Source organism: Cynoglossus semilaevis, chromosome 14, assembly GCF_000523025.1.
Source record: "Cynoglossus semilaevis isolate Cse_v1.0 chromosome 14, Cse_v1.0, whole genome shotgun sequence".
In the NCBI taxonomy this organism is placed as follows: Eukaryota; Metazoa; Chordata; class Actinopteri; order Pleuronectiformes; family Cynoglossidae; genus Cynoglossus; species Cynoglossus semilaevis.
In genome coordinates, this window is record NC_024320.1 from 7,871,459 (window position 1) to 7,881,652 (window position 10,194).

The following is a 10,194-nucleotide window of genomic DNA, read 5'->3' on the forward strand; positions in this document are numbered from 1 at the left end:
GCCAATTGGAGAGGAGACCCTAGGGTGGACTAACATTAAACAAACCAAACCTCTGAGATGGATTTGGAATGCTAAGCCACTAGGGGAGACGCTAAGAATGTTTGTGTGGTGATTAATCCACTGGAGAATTGTGACTGAGCTTCATATAAGTTGAAACACATGTTCTCTCAGCAGAGATTCAAAATGTAGCTGGTGCTTCAATCCAGGGAAGACCACAATATTCCCATATCTCAGAAGGAGAGTGTGGGTGCTTAGGTCTGGGACTTCTGCCACCAAGACCCACAGGGCAATTATGTGTGTTCTATGTAACAGTCTTTTCTTTTGGATGTTCAAAGAAAGCATTTGACACTTTGAAAAAGTTGACGTTTTTGAAGTTTTTTGTACCATTTGTTAGGTCCCTCTGAAGGCCTGTGGTGGTCACACTCTTCTCAGAACCAACACCTGGTGTACTCTCCCTACAGCATAACTGTGTGTAAAGCTATGAATACCTTGAAAAACCACCTAAAATGTCAGTCAGCAGCTGTGACAGGTTGACCAGCTGTGAGAGACACCGCATCTCAGACTATCTGCAGTGACAAAGTCAAAATCACAAGCAAGCAAAATGTCACAGCACCAAAAGCACAGCATCAGGCCTTTTAGGCTTCATCTTTTACTAAGTTACAGGGAGGGAAAAAAATCTTTGCAAAAGTCTCTTGACAGCTGGATTTTGCCCTTTCTTCAAAGAGCCACGTAGAGGCTTTAACTGCTTTCTTTGAGCCAGAAAAGTGGACTATCACTGAAAGCCTGACAGGGCGACAGGAAAGTCATGGCATACGAGCAAGATTTATAACCGATATATATGGTTTTGAGGGAAATTCTGGTAATTTTAACATTAGTTGAAACCAATGCTTTTAAATATTTCACTATGATTCATTTTCTAACACCTTAATTAGACAGATTAGGGACTAGCACTAGTTTATGTTTGTGTTTTACATGGTATTGTCTCTTATACCAAATCTTTGAATGCATCTGCATTCCAAACGTGGGAATATTGTCAGATAAGACAATATTGCTTAATATGCAATATTGGATTTATGGGAGGAGAGAGAGACACAGAGAAACGAATGGGGGTTAAGGCAGGGTTTAGAGAGAGAATAGCTGCATGAGTCTGTGTGTGTGTGTGTGTGTGTGTTGTGTGTGTAGAGGGGAGTTGTTGGTGCGTACCTCTGTGCTCAAATGAAGGAGAGTCTCGGGGCAGTTCTAACAGGAAGACGCTGACGTCGTCCAGACTCTTGGTCACAACAGGTTCCTTAGCTCTCAGGTCTCTTCTAAAGCTCTGTCAGAACATCCACAATACATCTGTTGTCCTGATGCAGTATAAAAAACAAACACCGTCTGCATACAGTATATTATCCTCTCCTTCTGAGACATTCAAACATGATTTCAAAGATTTAAAACACATTTCAGAACTTTCCAGAAGCATTTCTTCCATTTTTTTTAAATATTATTGGACTTACTTTAAGATATTATTTACTTATTTTTGCACATCATCATTTTTTTTTAAATATATCCTTATAAATATTTTTAAATGCTGTATTACGATAATACTTAAAGTAACAATCTTAGTATTTTGTAGTTTTTACTTAGTTAACTTGTATGTACTTGAGCTAAGTTAGTGCTGTTTTCACTATATTTCTTCTAGTGTTTTCTGTGCTTACATTAGGTAACCTTATGTAATAGTAACATATTATTACCATTTCTCTGGCTGGTTTGCCTTGCTTGTATCTTTTTGGCTTTTTTTGACCATTTTGATATCATTTTCAATCCAACGTTTGTCTAACTTTTCTTTCTACTTCCCAGCTAACTTTTTTTTTTTTCAAAATTCTTGAAAAACACAACAACATGATTCAAATACTGCATAAGACAGCTATGTTATTGTACTTCCAGCATCCCACGGTGTGCATGTGTGTGTGTGTTTCCTCCCACCCGGTGTGTTTCCAGTTGGGCCTGCACTGTCGGGACATCACCCCCTACAGGTGGCTCCTTTTCCAGCTGTTGTTTTTTAAGCCTCAACCAATTGAGGAGCTCTTGTAAGGACATGTGGAGCCTTTTCCATGGAGCCATCTCTGAATCCAAGTGGGCCCTTTGAAAGAGACAAGTTTCAGACATTGCTAAGGCCTAATTAGCTTTACACATTTTTCTGTTGCAATAAGCCAGGTTTCATTACATACCTCATACTGAGCGTCTTGTTTCGCAGATCAGTCCAGCGCTGACTCATGTTGTCCAGCCGTTTCTGGAGCAGAGTGGCATCTGCTGAGTCGTCCAGCGAGGCGAGAATCCTCTGTCCATTCTCATCCAGGGAGTGGTACATCTCTGTGTGGTTGTCAATCTCCGCCTGGAGGTCCTGGAAACACACATACTCACTGATGAGAAGGGGGGGGAAAAGGCTTTGTGTTTCTATATATAAAATCAGCAGTCCACTCTTCCACTCTTTTTCCTGGTGAAGCGCACAGTAATCGATCAGAAGTCCTAATACCCTGTGGGTGGAATCCTCCGTCACAGAAAAAAAATGTCAAAATGTGTGAGTCAGCCCAGAGTCAACTGACATTTTCAAAAGTGATTCACCTGGAGGCATTTTTTGGCAGATCATACATTAGATGAACTCCTTCTGTGAAGCCAGAATTGAAGTAAGCACTTGAAAAGCCAATCCTAGCAGTATGTCATTGTCAGTCAAACACTTGTGTGTGTGATACTGACAGCCAGTAAACACTGAGTGTACGCTGCCTGCCATCTGTGATCACATTTGGAACATTCAGCCTGAAGCTACTTTTTCACATTATTTTCCTACACGTTAAAAGTCACATGAAGATGATGTAAATTTGTATTCTGTGTTTTATAATAATTTCACCTAATAGTTGAACCTGACAGCTCCCTGTGGATTCACAAGTTAAAAGAAGTCTGTTGTTAACAGAACACACAAAAAAATGTATTATTTATATAAGTTTGTACTGTCTTATATGACCACTGACCAATAGGAATGGCTGGTGGTACAAGCCCTCCACCAAAACTTCCTGTATTCTTTGATTACACTACTTTTTAGCCAGGGAGAATTCTGAGGGTCAGAACAGTTCCCTTTAATGTTCTGCCTTTAGTTCAAACAGATTAGTTCAATTTTGAGAGAAAAACATAAAGAATAAATTAAAAAGAAGGTCACAGGCCACATTAAACCAACCCAGTAGGATCAGCCAGTATCCTGGTTTGTGCAGTACTGAAAACTTCTTATGATTTTTTTTTTAGCTTATCCTGCAAACTCAGATGTTTTCCTTTGTTATGGTTTGAAGGACATTTTACAGGAAGTTACTTATATTCAGTGACGGTGAGGTAAATAAGAATGGCTGTCATCTCAAAGTTGATATTCTGATATTCGTCAAACTAACAAACTGACAGTCACACCATATCAATCCAACCTACAGGAGGAAGTCAGCAATCTAGCTCTAACTGTCATCCTTAAAACAAACATTTTTATTGGAATAATTAGTAGTACAGAAACGTCCCCTTGTGCCACACTGTGGCAGGATGAGAACAGATAAACACATTTAGATTGTTTTACTTTTTTTATCCATCCAACTTAGCAAATGAAAACAAATATTTCAAAGTCATAGCCTGAATTTCTTAGTTCACCACAGAACAGATGTTTACTACAACCTGAACATGGTAGACCTTCCTTCGCAGCATCTTTGGAAGATTTACTCCAGTTTCCGTAAAAAACTACATTAAATCATCGGAAATCATCATGGCCGTCGTCCTCATTCGCAGGATTTGCTCCCACAGCTTTAAAATTGTTAGAAATTGAGTGTGTGGCGGACAGAGGAAAAGGGACGAAGCAGAAGAAAAGGAAAAGAAAGAAAAAGAAAAAGAGAGAGAGAGAGAGAGAGAGAGAGAGAGAGAGAGATGCTAAAACTAGCGCGTTGATTGAGCTAACTCTTCTACTAGCACTTATTGGTCATAGCCTGTAGCTCTGTCGACCGTGGAATGTTGTGTTACTGTCCAAAATTAGACTGACACACACAACTGAGCGATCACAGAGCTGCACTTGTACGACTGGAGCTGTGTGTGTGTGTGTGTGTGTGTTCAAAAATGAAATGCCACTGAAACACAAGATTGTGTGGGTGCAGGCTGAAGGTCAAAGGTCAGGATATGTTCCGTTGCAGAACAGAGTCTTTTCTTCACCACCCACAATGCACTGCTTCAGCCTGCATATGTATGAAGCGGCTGTGGACCAATAAAAGCCCTGCATTCTGCCAAGTAAAGATTCCTGTCGTGCCAGCCTGAGCAAAGATGAAAGGACAACTGTTCCATTCTCTATTCCAAAAAATGGTGAAAACCCTCACCTGGAACATATGCTGTAAGTCACATGTTGTTGCTGAAATCAGTTCCAAGTAATAATTTGGGAATTAAAGTAAATGTCACGAATGCTAAAAAAACAAGTTGGTTTTCAAACGGTGTAAATGCCAACACACAATAATGCTGAAAATCATTATTTTGTAAATTGTGTATTTAAAATCTTTATTTAAGGTTTACTCAGGTGATGAAAAAATGTCCATGTGTGTGGCAAATGTGTGTGGCTGCAGACGACCAGCAGCGGCTGTGTCCTAAATACAGGACAGTGACTGGTGTGTAAACCGTGGCCTTCACTTGCAATTTTCTATTAGCCAAAGAAAATCTGTGAAAATGTTATTAACTAAACTGTGTTAGTATGTGAGTAAAGCCCACCCTCCACTGGGCCAGCAGGTGCCTGGCTGCTTCTGGCTGCTCCTGCAGCCTCTGCTTGTTGGTGGCGTCGATCAACACATTGCAGGTTGTTTCTGCTTCTGTCAGCCAGCTGAGGAACTTCTCCAGGTCCAGGTAGAAACGCTGCAGCAGCTTCAGAGCGGCGTCCAGAGCAGCTTCCCTGTCTGAAACCCTGGAGAGGAAAGACCTGTGTCAATTATTCTGGTCTCATACTATAAAAAAGCCACAATATGTTTGAAAGAAAAGCCACAAAAACACAGCAGTAGTTGTGAAGTTAACCATAAAAGGCCAGTGTTAGTTAACACTCAGGCCAAAAAGTTAGGTAAACAACAGGCAAAGACCACTTACAAATGAAGACCAGGAAAAGCTAACTGTTTGTTTAGAAAATATTCTCATAAATACAAAGAAAAACTAAAATAAATCCAAATAACAGATAAAATGAATCTGAGGGGAAGAAGAAACTGTGACATTATTAAAAAAATACCAACAAAGAAAGAAGTTTAATCCTTAAAATCTAAGTGGCAGTCATGCAATATAAATAGCAGGCTGATGCTAATCAAAGTGAAAGGAAGTAGATGTGTATGTCTCACTACCGTTTACTAATGTTCCTCCAAGTGGCCATCATATCATCGTTGATCTGTTTCACCTTATGCGTGTCATCATTTGAATATAATGTCAGCAGTTTCTCAGCCAGAGCATTGGTTTTGTCCACCTGACCCTGGCACAGCTGCAGGTCCCTCAAAAACACCTAGAACAGAAAACAGAGAAAGGCTAAATCAGAATTGAAGAAGTGTTAGCCTAAGAACTGGAGGACTGTTAAAATATGTATATAAAAGCATGAAGGTTTGATAAAGCATTGATCTTATCCTAAAATAAAAATAAAGTTGATCTATTTGCTGGCTTTGTATTAACGCAAACATGACTCAGAGTGACTGGAGGGTAGCAAAAATGTAGCATGGAAATACAGTAGCTACGTAGCATTTGTCAGAGTTAGCATGGATTGGAGCATGTCTCACTAAAATAGCATGAAAAGCTTAAATATCCCCAGAAAAAAACTATTATGACAACCAGCAATATATATGTATGTAAAACTAAATAAATGCAGCTGGATACAGAGAACATGTTGCACAGTTAAAAGAGTCAAGAAGCACAAAGACAACCAACAGGTTGTTGTTGTATTTGCATCATAGCCCTTTACACCTTAAAGTTAAACCCACGGCAATAACTCAGGTGGAAAAAGTCTATACAGCAGTCCAAAAAATAATAATAATAATTAAAAAAAACAAAGTTACTGCTCTGTGGTCAGCCCACCTTTAACTCAGCGTTTTGTTTCTTGACTGCGTCTGCAGTGTAGTTGATCTCCTGCCAGGAGTCCAGCCTCTCATTGGCTCTCATTATGTGGTGCTCCGCGCTCTTCTTTGCGTCCAGCCACTCAGTGGAGTCCTGCAGCATGTTGTGGAGCTGCTTGGACCGGTCCAGGAGTCTGGCCTGAGAATCTTCCCAGTGAATTTGTAGTCGGTCCACTGAAAAATTCATACTCATGTTGATCACCATACATTTATATTAATTGTACTACTATATTATTTGTAATTTTCACAGGGACTTTGCCAAATTGTGTGCTTTTGTCAGCTAAGCTAGCTATATTAGCTATTCATTTTTAACATATCATTCGATTATTTCTTGAACATATCGTTCTGTAGTTTTAGCTAAGGTTAGCAACCTCATGGTGTCCTTCCTAGTTTTCTCTGTGCATACCTGATGCTATCTGTTCTGTTTCTGGGGAAAATTAAAATTAAAATAGCTACGGTATACTTCTCTAAATCTTTAGCTTAGTCATTCAATTTTTCTTAGCTTGTCCTCACATTTGCTCAAAATATGAGATGTTTTTAAAGTCTCACATTCTAACTGGTAGTTGTTTCTTGTTTTTCATTTGTTTTAATAATGTTTTGACCAAATTGTTTCCCTGCCAACCTAAACTAAGTGATTTCTCAGTCGCTGTTGACTTTTATCAACAGCTACTGTATGTCTGCTCTGAATAACATTTTCTACTTTGAGCTATTTCTGGACTAAATCATCCTTTTTAAATATTTGACTTTCAAATTATTTCCATCTACTTCTGGTTACATTTCCAATGTATCACTGTACCACTTGAACCTTTTCGAATCACCTCGTAAAACAAATTATAAGTCTGTGTGATGTCTGCTGGATTATCTCCAGTAAGTAAAAATGCAGGAAGCCACAGTCAGAACAGAAACCAATTACTTCTGTTGAAGGTTCTTGGTGCGATGCAGTGAAAATGTTGGGATGAGGTTGTGAAAGAGAGTAAAGGATTTACTGCGTTCAGTAATAGCGTTACGAGTCTCTTGGTTGGTGGATTTGTTCTTCAGGTTCTCGGCTGCAGTGACTTGTCTTTCCAGCAGGGGGCCTTTGTGGTCCATCTCTTGTAAGGATTCCTAAAAAACACACATGGTCATTTTTAGAACAACTGACCATCTCCTACATACAGTGTTTCATTATAAGAAGAGAGTGAGCCCATTGTGGGTCTGAGATCTTGGTCCTCCTGACCGCTGACCACCTGACCACCTGACCACCTGACCTTGATCTGTCTGATGTTGTCTGTGATGTCCTCCAGGTCCGCCACCACCACTCGTTTGTTCTGCACCATGTTATCCAGCATGGTCAGCCAATCGGTTAGCTCTGCCCATGCCTTGTTGAACTGACCCAATGCTGCAGAGTCTGGTTGGGCACTTCCTGTTAGACTTTCATCTAACAAGGAAACAAAAGACAGAGCAACATGCTAACCTTACTTTAAAATAATGGACAAGGATTCAAATGTTCAGAGAGAATTTAACCCCCAGAGTCATCAACTAGAATACTGAATTACTAATGAGAAGCAACACATTTTGTCAGTTTGCTGCCAGGCATTTTTACCTGGTCAAAAATGTCCTTCATGTTATTTTAATATTTTTTTGCTATCTTTAATTTATTTATTTTTTGCTTAGTTTTTTTCAATTTCAAACTGGACCCTTGGATGCTCTTGGGTAACTACTTTACTTAATCAAATAAAAATACTTTTACTTTGAAGAGAAACTAGAGCATTTTACATTCTAAGGTTTTTAACAATCTTTTACCATTCTTTCAAACAAAATCATCACCCCAAATTCTTTTCAACCTGTTGGTTAACTGTTAACCAATTATTCTGCAGGGTTAGCTCAGTGTTAAACACCTCCAACCAAGGTTTGTTGTTGCTTTTGTAAATTACGCAAACTATTTATTCTTTTTGTCTCACCTTCAATATTTTTGCTGTAATGTGTTTCAAGAAAAAACATTTCTGGGCTAAGGTTAAAAATCCTTGCTAACCTTTTGGTCAAACTTTAAATGAGTTTGTTGTTTTCTTTATTTCAGTCAGCTTTGAGATTTTTCAGATTTTAGCTTCTTCTCTTCTTCTCTCTCTGCAATTTTATTTTGCACTATATTATATATATAGAATATGCTATTAAAATGTATATGTGTACAGTAATATTTCAATTGCATAAACATCATGGAGTCTTACTAGTTCTTTTAGCCACAAGCAGGGCAGCCATGCGTTCCCTATGCTGCCTTAACAGCTCCAGGATCACGGTCCAGTCTTCTTTTAGCCTCCCATACTTGACCTATGTCACACATAAACCAACATGTGCACACAAGCACACACACACACACACACACACACACACAAATAATGAAGATGTTGTACACAACAACTTTGGGCTGGTGAAATCAAACATTCGTCATCATAAGAGAGATTTTACATTCTTCTACATAGACTAGAGTTTAAAACTATATGGATCTGATATTCTTTAAGAGAAACCTCTGTATTAACTTGCTTAAATTTAATGTTTAAGGTCACTATAATTATTTTCTTGCCAAAATCAACCTGTTTTTGCAATATTTTATCAAAATTGTAGCGAATTCAGGGATCTTTTGGAACACTCTGTTTCACTGTATTGCGGCTACCTTGCTAGCATTACAGCTAATGTGTAGCACCTTTCAAGCTACCTACACACCTCTATGCTAATTGCTTATCTACATTTTGTCTTACTTGTATTAATTTCTGGTCAGGTTCCTTACATAATTTTCTTTTTTTTTTTTTGCATAATGTAGACACTGTAAGAGGGAAATGAACTGCAACAGAGAAATGCTTAAAATTAGCTGTAGTTTTTAGCTCTTTAAAATAGGTTTCTGTTAATGAAACCTGCAGAGTTCAGAGTAAATTCTCTGTTTGTTTCTCTGTTAAAGTTGGTTTCTCACCTGCAGTGTTTGTCAGCCACCATTATCCTGACTTAGTTAGACAGTCCGTTGGCTACCTACAGCATTTCTAGCTATTTATCAACTTACGTGACAACATTGTTTCAGCTAACTTTTTTCTCTAACTAAAATTAGCTTCAAATGAGCTCATAGACAGCTTTGTTTTCATACAGCCATTGTTTCTGTTGAATACTATTGTTCCTTAGCCCGACAACTTTAATCTCAGTTGTTGGCTCTCACCTTGTCTGGAAGGCTGGCAGGACAGTCCTTGAACAGTTGATCAGCTCGCTGCAAGACGTCCTCTACCTCTGGCTGTTTCAACTGCACTTCCTCTGCGATCTGAAAAGATAGAAATGATAGATAGAAAAAGTGATGTTAAATCGTTGTGCTTTTGCAAGTGCCAACACTAATGCAAAAGTGAGTTTGCACATTGACAACTGCACATTGAAGACTGCTAATTAAATAACAAAAAAGCGAGCAATTCACAGGCAGCCTGTGGCCCAGTGGTAAGAGGCTCAGACTTGTTATCGCAGGAGCAGCGGTTTGTCCAACAATCACAAATTCCGTTTCTCCCCAAGTGCTTTAAAAGCAATCAATACTCCACAGGGACGGTTAAATGCAAAGGTCACATTCTGTAGTGTGTGTATTTACTGTGTTTTGTCGGTATATATGTATATAAATGTACGATGACAATAATGGTGTTTTCTTGGGGGGGGGGGGTTCTGTGTTCTTTTGGAGCACTAATTTGAAAGAATATACATATATATGTCTGGAATGTACCAGGACTAGGTCCAGGTTTGTGTCATTGTTTTCTACCCTTGGTGGTGGATCCTCAGGACTGCGCTCTAGCTGTGCTCTGGTGCTGGACGCCCAGGCCGACAGGTCATCCAGCTGACCCTGGAGGTTTTCCAGTTCCTTCAACAGACCCTCAATCTCCAGCTGACGCTCCGGCAGACGCCTGGAAACCTAGTTCAAAAGGTATTGAGTAAGTATGGTGACACACTACTCAAGTTTAAAAAAAGTAAAACAAACAAACAGAGAGCTGTGATTGGTGTCGTTCCACCATCCTGTAGGCTACAACCACTTGAGCTGTAAGGTTGGCAGCAGGAAAAAGGAAACTGACCTGAGCCCAGCGAG

The 10,194-nt window shown here is 39.3% G+C and overlaps 1 protein-coding gene across 1 annotated transcript in view; it reads right to left on the minus strand.

The window, feature by feature from the left end:
* The window catches only part of LOC103389473 (dystrophin), a 159,323-nt gene that overhangs the window by 36,090 nt on the left and 113,039 nt on the right, over nt 1-10,194 (minus strand). Inside the window, 12 exon segments of the mRNA XM_025062208.1 lie at nt 1,204-1,315; nt 1,966-2,122; nt 2,211-2,383; nt 4,753-4,942; nt 5,364-5,518; nt 6,082-6,293; nt 7,106-7,223; nt 7,367-7,536; nt 8,324-8,423; nt 9,298-9,396; nt 9,874-10,023; nt 10,181-10,194. The exon segment at nt 10,181-10,194 is cut by the window's right edge and continues 29 nt beyond it. Of these exon segments, the coding sequence (XP_024917976.1) occupies nt 1,204-1,315; nt 1,966-2,122; nt 2,211-2,383; nt 4,753-4,942; nt 5,364-5,518; nt 6,082-6,293; nt 7,106-7,223; nt 7,367-7,536; nt 8,324-8,423; nt 9,298-9,396; nt 9,874-10,023; nt 10,181-10,194 (1,650 nt within the window).